The sequence below is a fragment of the Scyliorhinus torazame genome, chromosome 8, assembly GCF_047496885.1.
Source record: "Scyliorhinus torazame isolate Kashiwa2021f chromosome 8, sScyTor2.1, whole genome shotgun sequence".
Classification (NCBI taxonomy): Eukaryota; Metazoa; Chordata; class Chondrichthyes; order Carcharhiniformes; family Scyliorhinidae; genus Scyliorhinus; species Scyliorhinus torazame.
The window spans coordinates 3336435-3357934 of NC_092714.1; the positions used below are offsets into that span (position 1 = coordinate 3336435).

A 21500-nucleotide genomic window follows, 5' to 3' on the forward strand; every position below is an offset into this window, starting at 1 on the left:
GCCTCATTTTAGGAAGGATGTGGAAGCTTTGGTAAAGGTGCAAAGGAGATTTAACTGGATGTCGCCTGGAATGGAGAGTAGGTCTTACGAGGAAAGGATGAGGGTGCTAGGCCTTTTCTCATTAGAACGGAGAAGGATGAGGGGCGACTTGATAAAGGTTTATAAGATGATCAGGCGAATAGATAGAGTAGACAGTCAGAGACTTTTTCCCGGGTGGAACAAACCATTACAAGGGGACATAAATTTAAGGTGAATGGTGGAAGATATAGGGGGGATGTCAGAGGTAGGTTCTTTACCCCGAGAGTAGTGTGGGCATGGAATGCACTGCCTGTGGAAGTAGTTGAGTCGGAAACATTAGGGACCTTCAAGCAGCTATTGGATAGGTACATGGATTACGGTAAAATGATATAGTGTAGATTAATTTGTTCTTAAGGTAGCATTGTGGATAGCACAATTGCTTCACAGCTCCAGGGTCCCAGGTTCGATTCTGGCTTGGGTCACTGTCTGTGCGGCGTCTGCACATCCTCCCCGTGTCTGCGTGGGTTTCCTCCGGGTGCTCCGGGTTCCTCCCACAGTCCAAAGATGTGCAGGTTAGGTGGATTGGCCATGATAAATTGCCCTTAGTGTCCAAAATTGCCCTTAGTGTTGGGTGGAGGTGTTGACTTTGGGTAGGGTGCTCTTTCCAAGAGCCGGTGCAGACTCAATGGGCCGAATGGCCTCCTTCTGCACTGTAAATTCAATGATAATCTATGATTAATCTAGGACAAAGGTTCGGCACAACATCGTGGGCCGAAGGGCCTGTTCTGTGCTGTATTTTTCTGTGTTCTATGTTCTATGTTTCAAATGTTCTGTCCATGTCTGGCTGAAATTACCAGATCGTCGATGTATACCACACAATTGGGTAATCCTGAAACAACTTTGTTAGTTAACCGTTGAAATGTGGCTTGTACGTTTTTCATGCCAAATGGCATAACTTTGAATTGGTATATACCATCTGGAGTCCCAAAAGCTGAAATTTCCTTCGCCCTTTCGGATAAAGGTACCTGTCAGTAACCTTTAAGTAAATCCAGTTTGGAAATAAAAGCTGATTGTCCCGCCTTCTCAATGCAATCTTCCAAATGTGGGATGGGATAAGAGTCCTTTCCTGTAACTGCATTAACCTTTCTATAGTCCACACACAACCGTTGGGTACCGTCTGGTTTAGGTACCATCACTATGGGTGACCTCCATTGGCTGCAACCCATTTCAATTATGCCATTTTTAAGCATACTCTCAATCTCTTTGTTAACCTGTGCCAATTTTAAAGGGTTAAGTCTGTCTGGATGTTGTTTGATTGGAACAGCATTTCCCACATTTACATCACGTATATCCATTTTAGTACTTCCCAATTTATCTCTACAAGCTTGCCCATGTGATATCAATAACTCTTTCAGGTCAGTTAATTTTTCCTCTGGAAGGTAACTCAACAATTTATCCCAATTTTTCAGAACATCCTCGTTTTCCAATTTAATTTGAGGTATGTCAAATTCACAGTCATCTGGATTTGGATCGTCACTTTGAGTTTGAATCATGAAAACCTCCTCCTTTTTCTCTCCTTCCCTTTCAAAGTACCTTTTAAGCATATTCACATGACACACTCGGTGATTCTTCCTTCTATCTGGTGTTTTTACCACATAATTCACCTCACTTAATTTCCTTTCAATCTGATACGGTCCACAAAACCTAGCTTTTAAAGGTTCACCTACCACTGGAAACAATACTAAAACTTTATCTCCACTGGCAAAACTACAAACTTTGGATTTCTTGTCCGCTACATGTTTAATCACATTTTGTGCAACTTTTAAATGTTGTCCAGCCAATTCACCTGCTCTATTTAATCGTTCCCTAAAATTTGACACGTAATCCAATAATGTAATTTCCGATTTCTCACCATTTTTTTCTTAATCAATTTAAATGGTCCTCTTACCTCATGACCAAAAATTAGTTCTAAAGGACTGAAAATGGTTGACTCATTAGGTGCATCCCTAATTGCAAACAGTACGAATGGAATTCCTTTATCCCAATCCTCTGGATAATCTTGACAATAAGCCCTCAACATTGTCTTTAATGTCTGATGCCACCTTTCTAACGCTCCCGGCGATTCCGGATGGTACGCAGTTGATTTAAATTGTTTTATTTCTAAGCTATCCATAACTTCTTTGAATCTGATCCGATTGTATTTCTGTGGGTAGTCCATATCTCGTAAAGAATTTGAGTAATTCCTCCACAATCTTTTTAGCTGTAATATTACATACTGGAGTGGCCTCTGGAAACCTAGTAGACACATCCATTATAGTCAAAAGATATTGATTCCCACTTTTCGTTTTAGGAAGCAGTCCTACGCAATCAATTAGGACCCTTGTAAAAAGTTCCTCAAATGCTGGAATGGGTATTAAGGGCGCTGGTTTTAACACTGCTTGAGGTTTCCCTATCACTTGACATGTGTGACATGATTGACAAAATTTAACTACATCTTTATGTAGTCCAGGCCAATAAAATTTTGTATTTTAGCTTGAGTTTTCCTTGTTCCCAAATGACCTCCCCATGGTACCTCATGTGCAACTCGCAACACCTCCTTTCTATTCCCTACCTGCAATACTACTTGATGAACTTCTGCCCACTTTGCATCCGTCTGCATATGTAAAGGTCTCCATTTTCTCATCAAGACATTACTTTTACGGTAATAACACGCTGGTATACACTCAGATTCCTCTTCCGTGTATGCTTTCTGATACATCTGTTTTATTTCTACATCTTTTTGTTGTAACTCCGCCAATTTTCCTGAACTAAAAATACCCGCCTCATCCTCCACCTGTTCTAGTTCTTTTTCACCCATCTGATCAAAAATCGTTTCTGATAATTGCACTTCAACTTCATCTTCACTCTTTGATTTCTCCTCTTGTCTTAACCTGTGACTTTGTGACCTTGTAACTACACAATCCGGAAACATCCCAGGATATTTGTCGTTCAACACTTCAGTTGTCTGATTTTCCACTGGCTTATCAACCACAGTAGGCATCACTCCCACCTGCAATCGAGCTATATCATTACCCAAGATAAACTGTCTTCCTGGAAAAGATAGTTTCTCTATTACTCCTACTACCACTTCACGACTCTTCACTGGACTTTCCAACCTTACCGTTTACAATTGAACACTCCTCCTCTCACCCTGAATTCCACATATTACCACCTTTTCTGGCAACCTTCTTCCCAGACTACATAACTCCTCATCTCTTCCATTAAAGATTGACTAGTTCCCGTATCTTTTAAAATTGTGACTTCTTTACCTTCTCCTCCTGATACACATGAGTAAACTTTACCCACACAAATAAATTCTTTAAAGAGATCTGCCACCTTCTTATCAATCACCTCTTGATCAGGCTGTACCATCTTTTGCACCTCCTTCGCTTCCCTTGGGCTTTCCTTTACCACTCTAAAAAATCCCACTGTCTTATCCTGTTTTACCACATCAGCCTTCCCAGTGCTTTCTTTCAACCACCAACATTGTGATTTTACATGGCCTAGTTTATCACAGTGAAAACATTTGAAACTTTTCATTTCTTTTCCACCCTCCTGGATTTCTTTTTTAATCTGAGGTACACTCTCCTTATTATTTCCTATCAGATCCCCACCTTTACCTTTACCACTTGAGTATTTCTCATGTCTCCAGTTTCTATCCCCCACAGGCTGAAACTGATGTCGGAAACCAAGCTTTGATTTATGAACTAATTCATAATCATCTGCCATTTCTGCTGCTAACCTCACAGTTTTAACCCTCTGTTCTTCCACATGAGTTCTCACTGCATCAGGAATTGAATTTTTAAACTCCTCCAAAAGCATAATTTCTCTGAGAGCTTCATACGTTTGGTCTATTTTCAAAATCCACCTCTCAAAATTACTCTGTTTGAGCCTTTCAAACTCCATGTATGTTTGACCAAATTCTTTCCTTAAATTTCTAAATCTTTTTCTGTAGGCTTCAGGCACTAGCTCATATGCACCTAAGATGGATTTTTTCACCTCCTCATACGTCCCAGATACCTCCTCCAGTAGTGTGCAAACACTTCACTAGCTCTACCTACCAGCATTGTTTGAATCAGTAATACCCACATGTCCTGTAGCCATTTCATTTGTTTAGCCACCTTCTCAAATGAAATGAAAAAGGCTTCTACCTCCATCTTGTCAAACCTTGGCAATGCTTGGACATATTTAAATAGATTCCCACCAAGCCTTCGACTTTGACGCTCTTTCTCACTATCCTCATCACTATCATCCAACTGTGCGATTCCCTTTACGTCTGCCAATTTTAACTGATTGCCATGTTTCATGGCCATTTTCTGAAGTTCAAACTCTCTCTCTTTATCTTTTTCCCTGATCTGTACTCTTTCTTTCCTGTGGTGATGTGCATCACTGTAAATGCATGTACGCTAGACAGACACTAGAGGGAGCACCAGAAACATCACACACACACACTCAACCAATAGATAAGCTAGATAGGAGGCGACCAATGGACATTCACGATACAGAAGGAGGTGACACGAGCACAGGGGGGCATTACACCAACCCATATATAAAGGACACCACACACATGATCTCCCCTTTTGCCAGTGGAGACAGTCAGTGAGGGGAGGCACAGGGTTGATTCAATATTACACCCACCACGTGGAAGACAGCAGCTGGTTAGTCAGTTTAGGTAGCTATAATAGGATTAGCAGTAGTGTCGAACTCAAGTTATAAAAGTGTACATAGTGTAAGTAAATGTGTTGAAGTTATCTACACGTCTCGACCTTCCTTTGACAAATGCAACACAAGGAAGCCGCTCATGTTACAAAGGAAACATAACAAAACATTTCCCTGTTCTCTTTCTTTTAGTTCTTTTCTCCTTTCTTCTCTCTCCTTTTCTTTTTCCTCTCTCTCTCTCTTTCTTTTTCCTCTCTCTCTCTTTCTCTCTCTCTTTCTTTTTCCTCTCTCTCGTGTTCAAGCTGCTTTAATTTACATAGATACATAGAATTTACAGTGCAGAAGGAGGCCATTCGGCCCATCGAGTCTGCACCGGCTCTTGGAAAGAGCACCCTACCCAAGTCCACACCTCCACCCTATCCCCATAACCCAGACACCCCACCCAGCACTAAGGGCAATTTTGGACACTAAGGGCAATTTAGCATGGCCAATCCACCTAACCTGCACATCTTTGGACTGTGGGAGGAAACCGGAGCACCCGGAGGAAACCCACGCAGACACGGGGAGAACGTGCAAACTCCGCACAGACAGTGACCCAGCGGGGAATCGAACCTGGGACCCTGGAACTGTGAAGCAATTGTGCTAACCACCATGCTACCGTGCTGCCCCCTTCTTTCTCATGTTCCATGTGTTTAATTTGTAACTGAAATTTTGCCATTTCCACTGGGTCAAACTGTATCTCAAGCAACTTTAAATGCTTAGCTACCGCCATAATTACCTCATCTTTTCGCATTTTGTCAGGTAATGTTAACTGCAAATCTAACAGTCTGCTTTTAGTCACTGTCCGTAAGGTACTGCGTGTGACCGTCTCTACCCTCAAAATCTTCAGAGCCTCTGAAAGAGCCATTGTCCACAACACACTCCCCACTGGAATACCACACCTGAAAAGCAACAACAATATGCTCACCCCTCACTGTCTTTAAGTTCACTAAGCCAATCCAATAGATAGACTTTTATCCCCCTCGAGCCCCCAATTTGTTATGGGCCAGTGTTTAGAGAACCCCAAAGTGTATCATGGAGTTCACCTGACCCACAACTTTTAATAGATTGTAGTATGGGGAGCACACGGCCCACTCTACAGGTATGGTACAGCAGAAATGGAAAAGTATGTTTTAAAGCAAAACAATGTTTATTCTATGAACTCAAGTTAACCTTTTTAAAACATACAGTGAACATCTTAGCAACCATTAATTCAAATACAACCCCCAAAGAATACAACACTAAGTAATCCTTAATAACTTCCCAAACAACATCCAGAAGACAAAAAAAACACCTTTTAACAGAAGCACATTAGGTTTACATTCACTACTGAGAACATTTATAATTCTGAATTCACCAAATGATCAAGAGATAGTCTTTTCATGGCCGACAGATCAACAGTACACCTGCTCTGTCTGGCTTCAGCTCCCACACTGAAAACAGAACTAAACCACACCCTGCAGCGAACAGCCTAAAACAAAAGTAAAAAGCTGACAGACAGCCCAGCTTCACCCACACTCTGACATCACTGCAGTAATATGAGCAGCCAAACGTTTCTTAAAGCGACATTCTCATGAAAATAGATTGTTCTCAGAAGGCCAGAATGGACTTGATGATTGATATATCCACCATAATGGCTCTATGAGTTCTTTGGCACCAGTACCTCGTTGTTAGTGAGGAGGACTTTGCAGCTCCAAATAGACTGGGTGCAAATTCACCGTGTCTCAATTTGATGCCTGGATTCCATCTGCCCAGGAGTTGGATATGGGCAGCAGAGTTTTAGAAGAGCTCAACTTTATGGAAGGCAGAAAACCAAAAGGCAGAAAAGTCCAGTCATTGGAATGCATGAATTTGGGGTAACAAAACTGGTGATGACAAACTCAAGCAGAAACAGAGATCGGTGATGACAGTGCCAAACCAGTTAGAAATTCCAGGGCTTGTGTGTATTAATATATCCGCTGATCGGAAATTAGTGAGGGAATTATGAATGTTTAACAGAACACAAATGTTTTTTTAACTAGGAATGGGACTTACTTGTTACAATTCCTGCCATTGCCAGAACAAATTGGTTTTCATCTGAATCCAGATTCTGTTGCTCCTTGACGCTCCCATCCAGAGATTTCACAAAACTTTCTATTGTCTGTCCCACAATATTGAAAAACTTTTCTGCTTTGCTCTGTTAATTCAAGAAGAAGGATCCTGTTCATAACTAAATTGTTAATATGCAGGCACACAAACATATCACAATGATGTGAAAATAATTAAAAATCATATAATAAAAATTATCTTGCAAAAGGAAAATATGCTGTGGATGTTCAAAATATGAAATAATACAGAAAATTCTGGAAATATTCAGCATGTCAAGCAGCATATAATAATCTTAATAAAAATAATAATAATCTTTATTATTGTCACAAGTAGGCTCACATTAACACTGCAATTAAGTTATTGTGAAAAGCCCCTAGTTGGCACCTTTCAGGGTACACTGAGGAAGAATTCAGAATGTCCATATTACCTAACAGTACATCTTTCGGGAAACTAAAAAAGAGGACAACTAAAAAAGCAACAAGCTAGCTAGTAATATAAAGGAAGATAGGAAGAGTTTTTTTCAATATATAAAAGGGGAGACAGAGGGAAAAATAGACATTGGACCACTGGAAAATGTGGCTGGAGAAGTAATAATAAAGAAATGGCAGACAAACTGAATAGTTACTTTGCATCAGTCTTCACGGTGGAAGACACCGCCGGTGTGGGATGCCAGAGCTCCAGGAGAACCAGGGGGCAGAGGTGAGTGCAGTGACCATTACTAAGGAGAAGGTTCTGTGGAAATTGAAAGGTCTGAAGGTGGATAAATCACCTGGACCGGATGGACTACGCCCCAGGGTTCTAAAAGAGATAGCTGAGGAGATTGTGGAGGCATTGGTGATGATCTTTCAGGAATCACTGGAGGCAGGAAGGGTCCGAGAGGACTGGAAGGTGGTGAATGTAACATAGAACATAGAACGATACGGCGCAGTACAGGCCCTTCGGCCCACGATGTTGCACCGAAACAAAAGCCATCTAACCTACACTATGCCATTATCATCCATATGCTTATCCAATAAACCTTTAAATGCCCTCAATGTTGGCGAGTTCACAGGTAGGGCATTCCACGGCCTCACCACTCTTTGCGTAAAGAACCTACCTCTGACCTCTGTCCTATATCTATTACCCCTCAGTTTAAAGCTATGTCCCCTCGTGCCAGCCATTTCCATCCGTGGGAGAAAGCTCTCACTGTCCACCCTATCTAACCCCCTGATCATTTTGTATGCCTCTATTAGGTCTCCTCTTAACCTTCTTCTCTCCAACGAAAACAACCTCAAGTCCATCAGCCTTTCCTCATAAGATTTTCCCTCCATACCAGGCAACATCCTGGTAAATCTCCTCTGCACCCGCTCCAAAGCCTCCACGTCCTTCCTATAATGCGGTGACCAGAACTGTACGCAATACTCCAAATGCGGCCGTACCAGAGTTTTGTACAGCTGCAACATGACCTCCTGACTCTGGAACTCAATCCCTCTACCAATAAAGGCCAACACTCCATAGGCCTTCTTCACAACCCTATCAACCTGGGTGGCAACTTTCAGGGATCTATGTACATGGACACCTAGATCCCTCTGCTCATCCACACTTCCAAGAACTTTACCATTAGCCAAATATTCCGCATTCCTGTTATTCCTTCCAAAGTGAATCACCTCACACTTCTCTACATCCCCTCCAAGACTTTACCCACTACAGACGTGAGGCTCACCGGTCTATAGTTGCCGGGGTTGTCTCTGCTCCCCTTTTTGAACAAAGGGACCACATTTGCTATCCTCCAGTCCTCTGGCACTATTCCTGTAGCCAATGATGACATAAAAATCAAAGCCAAAGGTCCAGCAATCTCTTCCCTGGCCTCCCAGAGAATCCTAGGATAAATCCCATCAGGCCCCGGGGACTTATCTATTTTCAGCCTGTCCAGAATTGCCAACATCTCTTCCCTACGTACCTCAATGCCATCTATTCTAATAGCCTGGGTCTCAGCATTCTCCTCCACAACATTATCTTTTTCCTGAGTGAATACTGACGAAAAATATTCCTGACATACCTATAGAAAGCTTTTGGGTTTTCCTTGATCCTACCTGCCAAATACTTCTCATGTCCCCTCCTTGCTAGTCTTAGCTCTCTCTTTAGATCCTTCCTCGCTACCTTGTAACTATCCATCGCCCCAACCGAAACTTCACACCTCATCTTCACATAGGCCTCCTTCTTCCTCTTAACAAGAGATTCCACTTCTTTGGTAAACCACGGTTCCCTCGCTCGACGCCTTCCTCCCTGCCTGACCGGTACGTACTTATCAAGAACACGCAGTAGCTGATCCTTGAACAAGCTCCACTTATCCAGTGTGCCCAACACTTGCAGCCTACTTCTCCAACATATCCCCCCCAAGTCACGTCTAATGGCATCATAATTGCCCTTCCCCCAGCTATAACTCTTGCCCTGCGGTGTATACTTATCCCTTTCCATCACTAACGTAAACGTCACCGAATTGTGGTCACTGTTCCCAAAGTGCTCTCCTACCTCCAAATCCAACACCTGGCCAGGTTCATTACCCAAAACCAAATCCAACGCGGCCTCGCCTCTTGTTGGCCTGTCAACATATTGTGTCAGGAAACCCTCCTGCACACACTGTACAAAAAACGACCCATCTAATGTACTCAAACTATATCTTTTCCAGTCAATATTTGGAAAGTTAAAGTCTCCCATAATAACTACCCTGTTACTTTCGCTCTTATCCAGGATCATCCTCGCCATCCTTTCCTCTACATCCCTAGAACTATTAGGAGGCCTATAGAAAACTCCCAACAGGGTGACCTCTCCTTTCCTGTTTCTAACCTCAGCCCATACTACCTCGGAAGATGAGTCCCCATCTAGCATCCTCTCCGCCACCGTAATACTGCTCTTGACTAGCAGCGCCACACCTCCCCCTCTTTTGCCTCCTTCTCTGAGCTTACAAAAACACCTAAACCCCGGAACCTGCAACATCCATTCCTGTCCCTGCTCTATCCATGTCTCCGAAATGGCCACAACATCGAAGTCCCAGGTACCAACCCATGCTGCCAGTTCCCCTACCTTATTTTGTATACTCCTGGCATTGAAGTAGACACACTTCAAACCACCTACCTGAACACTGGCCCCCTCCTGCGACGTCAAATCTGTGCTCCTGACCTCTATACTCTCATTCTCTCGTACCCTAAAACTACAATCCAGGTTCCCATGCCCCTGCTGCATTAGTTTAAACCCCCCCAAAGAGCACTAACAAATCTCCCCCCCAGGATATTTGTGCCCCTCAGGTTCAGATGTAGACCATCCTGTCTGTAGAGGTCCCACCTTCCCCAGAAAGAGCCCCAGTTATCCAGAAATCTGAATCCCTCCCGCCTGCACCATCCCTGTAGCCACGTGTTTAATTGCTCTCTCTCCCTATTCCTCATCTCATTATCACGTGGCACGGGCAACAACCCAGAGATAACAACTCTGTTTGTTCTAGTTCTGAGCTTCCATCCTAGCTCCCTGAAAGCCTGCCTGACATCCTTGTCCTCTTTCCTACCTATGTCGTTCGTGCCAATGTGGACCACGACTTGGGGCTGCTCCCCCTCCCCCTTAAGGACCCGGAAAACACGATCCGAGACATCACGCACCTGGGAGGCAACATACCAAACGTGAGTCTCTCACGCTCCCACAAAATCTCCTATCTGTGCCCCTGACTATCGAGTCCCCAATTACTAATGCTCTGCTCCTCTCCCCCCTTCCCTTCTGAGCAACAGGGACAGACTCCGTGCCAGAGGCCCGTACCCCATGGCTTACCCCTGGTAAGTCCCCCCCCCCACAAGTATCCAAAGCGGTATACTTGTTTCTCAGGGGAACGACCGCAGGGGATCCCTGCACTGACTGCTTCTTCCCAGTCCCTCTTACAGTTACCCATCTATCTCCAATCTTTGGTGTACCTTATTCCCTAAAGCTGCTATCTATGACCCCCTCTGCCTCCCGAATGATCCAAAGTTCTTCCAACTCCAGCTCCAGTTCCCTAACTCGGTCTTGGGGGAGCTGGAGATGGCAGCACTTCCTGCAGGTAAAATCAGCAGGGACACTAACGGCATCCTTCACCTCAAACATCCTGCAGGAGGAACATTGCACTCCCTTCCCTGCCATCCCTCTAACTTCAACCAAGATCTGGCTAACAACTACATTTTAAAAAAAATAATCATAATAATACAATATGGTACTTACCTCACACCAATGGGTTTTATTATTAGGTTAGAGGAGGAGGGCGGGTGGGAGACACTACACGTGTAGTGTCTCGGGTTTCCTCTCCACCAGAATTTATTGGTGAGGGTCTTCCCAGACGTCCGCGGGTCGAACTTCCTGTTCCAGCCTTAAAATTTTTTTTAAAAAAATACAACTGCAAAGAGGAACAGAAACGGGACCAGGTAAGTGTTTACTTAAAATACTCACCCACCAGCAGCCCCCGCACTCCGCTCCCGCTGAAACTCCAAGAGCTGTTCCTGCAAGGTAAGTTATTCTAAATTTAAATACTCACCCAGCAGCAGCCTCTGTACTCCGCTCCCACTGAAACTCCAAGTGATTGCCCCTGCAAGGTAAGTTATTTTAAACCTAAATACTCACCTACCGGCAACCCCTGCATGCCACTTCCCAGAAGTCCGCGGGTCGAACTTCCTGTTCCCACCTTAAAAAAAAATACAACTGCAAAGAGGAACAGAAACGGGACCAGGTAAGTGTTTACTTAAAATACCACTGTTTAAGAACGGAGGGAGGCAGAAAGTGGGAAATTATAGGCCGGTAGCCTGATTTCGGTCATTGGTAAGATTTTAGAGTCCATTATTAAAGGTGAGACCGTGGGGTACTTGGAAGTGCATGATAAAATAGGACTGAGTCAGCACGGCTTCGTCATGGGGAGGTCATGTCTGACAAATCTGTTGGAGTTCTTTGAGAAAGTAACAAGGAAGTTAGACAAAGGAGAACCAGTGGATGTGATTTATTCAGATTTCCAGAAGGCCTTTGACAAGATGCCGCATAGATTATTGAATAAGTTAAGAACCCATGGTGTTCAAGGTAAGATTCTGGCATGGATAGAGGGTTAGCTACCTGGCAGAAGCAGAGGGTGGGGATAGAACATACAGTGCAGAAGAAGGCCATTCGGCCCATCAAGTCTGCACCAATCCATTTAAGCCCTCACTTCCACCCTATCCCCGTAACCCAATAACCCCTCCTAACCTTTTTTGGTCACTAAGGACAATTTAGCATGGCCAATCCACTTAACCTGCACGTCTTTGGACTGTGGGAGGAAACCGGAGCACCCGGAGGAAACCCATGCAGACACGGGGAGGATGTGCAGACTCCGCATAGACAGTGACCCAACGGGGAATCGAACCTGGGACCCTGGCTCTGTGAAGCCACAGTGCTATCCACTTGTGCTACCGTGCTGCCCGAATGGGGTATTTTTCAGGATGGCAGCTGGTGACTAGTGGTGTGCCTCAAGGGTTGGTGCTGGGACCACAGCTTTTCACAATATACATTAATGATCTGGAAGAAGAAACTGAAGGCACTGTTGCTAAGTTTGCACATGATACAAAGATATGTAGAGGGACAGGTAGTATTGTGGAAGCAAGGGGGCTGCAGAAAGATTTGGAAAGGCTAGGAGAGTGGGCAAAGAAGGAGCAGATGGAATACAATGTGGAAAAGTGTGAGGTTATGCACTTTGGAAGGAGAAATGGAGGCATAGACTATTTTCTAAATGGGGAGATGCTTCGGAAAGCAGAAGCACAAAGGAACTTGGGAGTCCTTGTTCACGATTCTCTTAAGGTTAACGTGCAGGTTCAGTCGGCAGTTAAGGCAAATGCAATGTTAGCATTCGTGTCGAGAGGGCTAGAATACAAGACCAGGAATATATTTCGGAGGATGTATAAAGCTCTGGTCAGACCCCATTTGGAGTATTGTGAGCAGTTTTGGGCCCGTATCAAAGGAAGGCTGGCCTTGGAAAGGGTCCAGAGGAGGTTCACAAGGATGATCCTGACTTCCGGTTGTGAGCATGGAGTGAATGGTCACATACAGGGCTGCTCCTGCTTAAAGTCACAGAAAAGAGCTCCTTTTACACAGAACTGGGTGGAATTTTGATGAAAAGGCGTAGGTGAATGTTAGAGGAGCAGTTTCCCCCAGGAGTGGTATGTCTGCTGATCACCAGACCGGCAGAAAACAGTGAGAGATTTGGCTGAAAAGTTGAAACAATCTTGTGCTGCAGCAACAGCCTCTTTCAGCATGCAGGCGGGGGAGGGGCAAGCTGGAAGGCTCCAGATACAGGAGCTGATTGATGGCTTTTATCAAGGAGGAATTCCATAAACAGAGGAAAGAAATGCGTGAGGATCACGCAAAGGCCATTGCAGAAGCTGCGGCACCCCTGAAGAGTTCTCTGGAACGGGTGGAAAGGTGTTTGGAGGTCACAGATTCGGGAGATTGAAGGAGTGATCTTGGACCACAGTGGTGGTTATGTGGTGGCTCTGGAGGCAGAGGTGGGGCTTCTAGGAGACCTCTGTAAAACGTTGAGGGCAAAGGCGGAGGAGCAGAATACCTTGAGAAAGCAGAACCTGTGAATAGTGGGCCTGCCTGAAGGAGTGGAAGGTGTGAGTGCCACGACATTGTCTCAAAGATGCTGGTGGGGCTGGTGGCAGAAGGGGTACTAGATAAGGCGCCTGAAGTGGACCGAGCACATAGGTCCCTGAGGCAGAAGCTTAGAGCTGGGGAGCTGCCGTGGGCGGTGATTGTGAGACTCCATAAATTTGTGGAGAAAGAGGTGATTCTGCGATGGGCCAGGGAGAAGCGTACGTGCGACTGGAAGGGGAATAACGTCCAAATTTATCAGGACATCGGAGCCAAGTTGGTGAAGCGGCGGGCAGGCTTCAACAAGGCCAAGGCGGTGCTGTACCCGCGGCAGATCAGGTATGGAGTGCTCTACCCGGCGAAATTATGCGTGACGTTTGGAGGCCGGGAGTATTATTTCGAGATCCCAGAAGCGACCAAAGACTTCATTAAGGAGCATAAACTGGGGGAGAACTGAGCGGACAATGGTCGGGAGCCTGTATGAAGTGGGTGTAGGGAATGTGGTAATCACCACTGTTGTATTATATTGTATATACTGCACTGCATACAAGGGTATTACGGTAAGGCCCCTGTACTACAGGTACGGGAGTAGATTCCTGCCTGCTGGCTCCGCCCAGTAGGCGGAGTATAAATGTGTGTGCTCTCCGAACTGCAGCCATATTGGCAGCAGCTGTCGGAGGCCGCCATCTCTGTGTAATAAAGCCTCGATTACTCTCTACTCTCGTCTTGTCATAATTGATAGTGCATCAATTTATTACAGTTTTTAAAAAGATGGATTTCCGCATCAAGCTGGATCACCTGCAGCTGCATCCTAAAGCAGACAATGCCAAAAAGGACTTTGCACATTGGCTAGGATGCTTTGAAGCATACATCGGATCTGCGACAGGCCCAATCCCAGAAGCACAAAAGCTCCAGATTCTGTACACGCGGCTGAGCTCCGATGTCTTTCCCCTCATCCAGGACGCGCCTACCTACGCAGAGGCCAAGGTGATACTGAAGGAGAACTACGCTCAGCAGACCAACAAGATCTACGACAGGCATCTCCTGTCCACACAGCACCAACTTCCCGGTGAGTCTGTGGAAGATTTCTGGAGTGCCCTGCTCGCCCTGGTGAGAGACTGTGATTGCCAGGCCGTTTCGGCTGCTGAACATTCTAACCTGCTAATGAGAGACGCGTTCATTACGGCATCGTGTCGGCCTACATCCACCAGCGTCTCTTAGAAGGGGCTACGCTTGACCTCGCAGTGACCAAGTAACTAGCGCTCTCGCTCAGTCGCCCCACGCAACGTACAGGCGTATGCCCCCGACCGCACGGCCCACCCCTCCTGGGCATCGTGGACCGCGCCAGCGGCCACCCCATCGTGGACCCCAACAGCGACCGCCCCTAGCCAACCCCACGCCTGCGCAGCGCGGCAGCAAACCAACCCCTGGGGACCCAAGTGCTACTTCTGTGGACAGACAAAACATCCCTAGCAGCGCTGCCCGGCGCGGAGCACGCTCTGCAAGGCCTGCGGCAAGAAAGGACATTTCGCTGCAGTGTGCCAGGCCCGCTCAATCGCTGCTACTGTCCCTGCAACCCCCACTTGCGGTCAGTGGGCGTCGCCATCTTTCTCCCCTCACAACACGTGCGACCTGTGGGCGCCGCCATCTTACTTGCCTCACAACCAATGGGCGGAGCCATCTTGTCTGCCCCAGGACACGCGCGGCCCGAGGGCGCCGCCATCTTGCCTGCCTCAGGACACGTGTGGCCCGTGGGCACCGCCATCTTCCCCGCCTCAGGAACCCTGCCTGTCGGGCACCTCATCGGGCCGCTCATCGCCTGCAACCACCGACGACCAGCCGCGCCTCGCCTCCGTCACGATCGACCATCCCCGACCGCACAACCTCGCGACCGCGTCGACAAAGGTGAAGGTCGACGGGCATGATATATCCTGCCTTCTGGACTCCGGGAGCACTGAGAGCTTCATCCACCCCGATACGGTAAGGTGCTGCTCCCTCGCGGTACACGCCATTAACCAAAGAATCTCCCTGGCCTCTGGATCCCACTCCGTGGCGATCCGGGGGTACTGCATTGCCACCCTCACCATCTAGGGCGTAGAGTTCAGGAGCTTCTGGCTCTACATCCTCCCCAACCTCTGCGCTGCCTTGCTACTCGGCTTGGACTTCCAGTGCAACCTCCAGAGCCTAACCCTGAAATTTGGCGGGACCCTACCACCCCTTAAGGTCAACCCCCCCTTCTCTGTTTGCAAACTTCACCCTGGATTGAAAACCCGTCGCCACCAGGAGCAGACGGTACAGCGCCCAGGACAGGACCTTCATCAGGTCTGAGGTCCAGCGGCTGCTGCGGCAAGGTATCATCCAGGCCAGCAATAGCCCCTGGAGAGCCCAAGTGGTAGTGGTGAAAACGGGGGAGAAAAACAGGATGGTCGTTTACTACAGTCAGACCATCAATCGGTACATGCAGCTCGACGCGTACCCCCTCCCACGCATATCTGATATGGTCAATCAGATTGCACAGTAACGGGTCTTCTCGACAGTGGACCTGAAATCTGCCTACCACCAGCTCCCCATTCGCAAGGCAGACGCCAGTACACCGCGTTTGAAGCGGACGGCCGCCTTTACCATTTCCTTAGGGTTCCCTTCGACGTCACTAACGGGATCTCGGTCTTCCAATGGGAGATGGACCGAATGGTTGACCGGTACGGACTGCAGGCCACCTTCCCGTACCTGGATAACGTCACCATCTGCGGCCACGACCAGCATGACCATGACCCTTTGGATTTCGGCGGCAGCGGTGCGCAGGGGCCTTCTGGGAGGTGAGTACTTACTTTAAAAAGTCTTACCTTTACAGGAGCAGCCCTTTGGATTTCGGCGGCAGCGGTGCGCAGGGGCCTTCTGGGAGGTGAGTACTTACTTTAAAAAGTCTTACCTTTACAGGAGCAGCCCTTTGGATTTCGGCAGCAGCGGTGCGCAGGGGCCTTCTGGGAGGTGAGTACTTACTTTAAAAGCCTTACCTTTACAGGAGCAGCCCTTTGGATTTCGGCGGCAGCGGTGCGCAGGGGCCTTCTGGGAGGTGAGTACTTACTTTAAAAAGCCTTACCTTTACAGGAGCAGCCCTTTGGATTTCGGCGGCAGCGGTGCGCAGGGGCCTTCTGGGAGGTGAGTACTTACTTTAAAAAGCCTTACCTGGTCCCGTGTCTGTTCTTCTTTTCTGTTTTTTTTTATAAGGCGGGAACCGGAAGTTCGACCCGCGGACTTCTGGGAAGGCCCCCCCCCCCCCCACCCCCCGCCCAACCAATAAATTCTGGTGGAGAGGAAACCCGAGACACTACACGTGTAGTGTCTCCCACCCACCCTCCTCCTCTAACCTAATAATAAGACCCATTGGTGTGAGGTAAGTACCATATTATATTATTATTATATTATATTATTAGCATTGTGCAGGTCAAGGTTCGGAGGTGGAGGAGCAGTCTCTGTCAGGGAGAGAACCTGAGAACATCTAAGACACTCAGAAGGTAAGAAGGTAAGTAAGTGATTTTTACTCATTTTTACTTTTATACCTTTTTCAAATTGTGTGTGTCGGGGGGAAACTGAAATAACATCACAGAAAAGCTGTGGCCTGAGTGGCTGGTTGGGATTCTACACTAAATTAAAAAATTGAGCATTGGTAACAAATTAAACATAATCACTTAATTAAAATTTAGAGGGATATCTAAGCCAGAGATCGGAGAGTACTATATTTAGCTTTCGCATTTCTATTAGAAATCTCGTGCTAGTAAACAGTGACTTTGAAATTTTTTAAAAATTAAAAAAAAAATAATAATAATTTTAATTTTAATTAATTGACGCAATGTCAGTTAGAGGGGTGCTGTGCTCTGACTGTGAGATGTGGCAGGTCCGGAAGGCTTCCAGCGTCCCGGATGGCTTCATCTGCAGAAAGTGCACCCAACTGGAGCTCCTCACAGACCGCATGGTTCGGTTGGAGCGGCAATTGGATGCACTTAGGAGCATGCAGGTGGCGGAAAGCGTCATAGATTGCAGTTATGTAAATGTGGTCACACCCAAGGTGCAGGCAGAGAAATGGGTGACCACCAGAAAGGGCAGGCAGTCACTGCAGGAATCCCCTGTGGTTGTCCCCCTCTCGAACAGATATACCCCTTTGGATACTGTCGGGGGGGATAGCCTATCAGGGGAAAACAGCAGCAGCCAGAGCAGTGGCACCACGGCTGGCTCTGATGTTCAGAAGGGAGGGTCAAAGCGCAGAAGAGTAATAGTAATAGGGGACTCTATAGTCAGGGGCACAGATAGGCGCTTCTGTGGACGTGAAAGAGACTCCAGGATGGTATGTTGCCTCCCTGGTGCCAGGGTCCAGGATGTCTCCGAACGGGTAGAGGGCATCCTGAAGGGGGAAGGCAAACAGGCAGAGGTCGTTGTACATATTGGTACTAACGACATAGGCAGGAAGGGGCATGAGGTCCTGCAGCAGGAGTTCAGGGAGCTAGGCAGAAAGTTAAAAGACAGGACTTCGAGGGTTGTAATCTCGGGATTACTCACTGTGCCACGTGCCAGTGAGGCTAGAAATAGGAAGATAGAGCAGCTAAACAGCTGGTGTAGGAGAGAGGGTTTCCATTATATGGACCACTGGGAGCTCTTCCGGGGCAGGTGTGACCTGTATAAGAAGGACGGGTTGCATCTAAACCGGAGAGGCATAAATATCCTGGCCACGAGGTTTGCTAGTGTCACATGGGAGGGTTTAAACTAGTATGGCAGGGTGGTGGGCAAGGGAGCAATAGGTCAGAAGGTGAGAGCATTGAGGGAGAACTAGGGAATAGGGACAGTGTGGCTCTGAGGCAGAGCAGACAGGGAGAAGTTGCTGAACACAGCGGGTCTGGTGGCCTGAAGTGCATATGTTTTAATGCAAGGGGTATTACGGGTAAGGCAGATGAACTTAGAGCTTGGATTAGTACTTGGAACTATGATGTTGTTGCCATTACAGAGACCTGGTTGAGGGAAGGGCAGGATTTGCAGCTAAACGTTCCAGGATTTAGATGTTTCAGGCGGGATAGAGGGGGATGTAAAAGGGGAGGCGGAGTTGCGCTACTGGTTCGGGAGAATATCACAGCTGTACTGCGAGAGGACACCTCAGAGGGCAGTGAGGCTATATGGGTAGAGATCAGGAATAAGAAGGGTGCAGTCACAATGTTGGGGTTATACTACAGGCCTCCCAACAGCCAGCGGGAGATAGAAGAGCAGATAGGTAGACAAATTTTGGAAAAGAGTAAAAACAACAGGGTTGTGGTGATGGGAGACTTCAACTTCCCCAATATTGACTGGGACTCACTTAGTGCCAGGGGCTTAGACGGGGCGGAGTTTGTAAGGAGCATCCAGGAGGGCTTCTTAAAACAATATGTAGACAGTCCAACTAGGGAAGGGGCGGTACTGGACCTGGTATTTGGGAATGAGCCCGGCCAGGTGGTAGATGTTTCAGTAGGGGAGCATTTCGGTAACAGTGACCACAATTCAGTAAGTTTTAAAGTACTGGTGGACAAGGATAAGAGTGGTCCTAGGATGAATGTGCTAAATTGGGGGAAGGCTAATTATAACAATATTAGGCGGGAACTGAAGAACATAGATTGGGGGCGGATGTTTGAGGGCAAATCAACATCTGACATGTGGGAGGCTTTCAAGTGGCAGTTGAAAGGAATACAGGACCGGCATGTTCCTGTGAGGAAGAAGGATAAATACGGCAATTTTCGGGAACCTTGGATGACGAGTGATATTGTAGGCCTCGTCAAAAAGAAAAAGGAGGCATTTGTCAGGGCTAAAAGGCTGGGAACAGACGAAGCCTGCGTGGAATATAAGGAAAGTAGGAAGGAACTTAAGCAAGGAGTCAGGAGGGCTAGAAGGGGTCACGTAAAGTCATTGGCAAATAGGGTTAAGGAAAATCCCAAGGCTTTTTACACGTACATAAAAAGCAAGAGGGTAGCCAGGGAAAGTGTTGGCCCACTGAAGGATAGGCAAGGGAATCTATGTGTGGAGCCAGAGGAAATGGGCGAGGTACTAAATGAATACTTTGCATCGGTATTCACCAAAGAGAAGGAATTGGTAGATGTTGAGTCTGGAGAAGGGGGTGTAGATAGCCTGGGTCACATTGTGATCCAAAGAGACGAGGTGTTGGGTGTCTTAAAACATATTAAGGTAGATAAGTCCCCAGGACCTGATGGGATCTACCCCAGAATACTGAAGGAGGCTGGAGAGGAAATTGCTGAGGCCTTGACAGAAATCTTTGGATCCTCGCTGTCTTCAGGGGATGTCCCGGAGGACTGGAGAATAGCCAATGTTGTTCCTCTGTTTAAGAAGGGTAGCAAGGATAATTCCGGGAACTACAGGCCGGTGAGCCTTACTTCAGTGGTAGGGAAATTACTGGAGAGAATTCTTCTAGACAGGATCTACTCCCATTTGGAAGCAAATGGACGTATTAGTGAGAAGCAGCACGGTTTTGTGAAGGGGAGGTCGTGTCTCACTAACTTGATAGAGTTTTTCGAGGAGGTCACTAAGATGATTGATGCAGGCAGGGCAGTGGATGTTGTCTATATGGACTTCAGTAAGGCCTTTGACAAGGTCCCTCATGGTAGACTAGTACAAAAGGTGAAGTCACACGGGATCAGGGGTGAGCTGGCAAGGTGGATACAGAATTGGCTAGGCCATAGAAGGCAGAGAGTAGCAATGGAAGGATGCTTTTCTCATTGGAGGGCTGTGACCAGTGGTGTTCCACAGGGATCAGTGCTGGGACCTTTGCTCTTTGTCGTATATATAAATGATTTGGAGGAAAATGTAACTGGTCTGATTAGTAAGTTTGCAGACGACACAAAGGTTGGTCGAATTGCGGATAGCGATGAGGACTGTCGGAGGATACAGCAGGATTTAGATTGTCTGGAGACTTGGGCGGAGAGATGGCAGATGGAGTTTAATCCGGACAAATGTGAGGTAATGCATTTTGGAAGGACTAACGCAGGTAGGGAATATACAGTGAATGGTAGAACCCTCAAGAGTATTGAAAGTCAAAGAGATCTAGGAGTACAGGTCCGCAGGTCATTGAAAGGGGCAACACAGGTGGAGAAGGTAGTCAAGAAGGCATACGGCATGCTTGCCTTCATTGGCCGGGGCATTGAGTATAAGAATTGGCAAGTCATGTTGCAGCTGTATAGAACCTTAGTTAGGCCACACTTGGAGTATAGTGTTCAATTCTGGTCGCCACACTACCAGAAGGATGTGGAGGCTTTAGAGAGGGTGCAGAAGAGATTTGCCAGAATGTTGCCTGGTATGGAGGGCATTAGCTATGAGGAGCGGTTGAATAAACTCGGTTTGTTCTCACTGGAACGAAGGAGGTTGAGGGGAGACCTGATAGAGGTATACAAAATTATGAGGGGCATAGACAGAGTGGATAGTCAGAGGCTTTTCCCCAGGGTAGAGGGGTCAATTACTAGGGGGCATAGGTTTAGGGTGAGAGGGGCAAGGTTTAGAGTAGTTGTACGAGGCAAGTTCTTTACGCAGAGGGTAGTGGGTGCCTGGAACTCGCTACCGGAGGAGGTGGTGGAAGCAGGGACGATAGTGACATTTAAGGGGCATCTTGACAAATACATGAATAGGATGGGAATAGAAGGATACGGACCCAGGAAGTGTAGAAGATTGCAGTTTAGTCGGGCAGCATGGTCGGCGCGGGCTTGGAGGGCCGAAGGGCCTGTTCCTGTGCTGTACATTTCTTTGTTCTTTGTTGTTCTTTGACGCTAACCTTTCCAAATTTCTGCACACCGCCAAACTCCTCAACCTAACCTACAACAAGGAGAAGTGTGTGTTCAGCACGAACCGATTAGCCGTCCTCGGCTATGTGGTTCAGAACGGAGTTCTAGGGCCCGACCCCGATCGCATGCGCCCCCTCATGGATCTCCCCCTTCTCCACTGCCCCAAGGCCCTCAAACGATGCCGGGGGTTCTTTTTGTGCTACGCACAGTGGGTCCCTAACTATGCGGACTATGTCCACTCATCCACTCCAC

At 47.0% G+C, this 21500-nt stretch overlaps 1 protein-coding gene across 1 annotated transcript in view; it reads right to left on the reverse strand.

Annotated features, from left to right (window-relative positions):
* Positions 1–21500, reverse strand: part of hsf2bp (heat shock transcription factor 2 binding protein) — a 146838-nt gene that overhangs the window by 85160 nt on the left and 40178 nt on the right. Inside the window, exon 5 of the mRNA XM_072513052.1 lies at positions 6790–6931. Within this exon, the coding sequence (XP_072369153.1) occupies positions 6790–6931 (142 nt within the window). The remainder of the gene's footprint in view (positions 1–6789; positions 6932–21500) is intronic.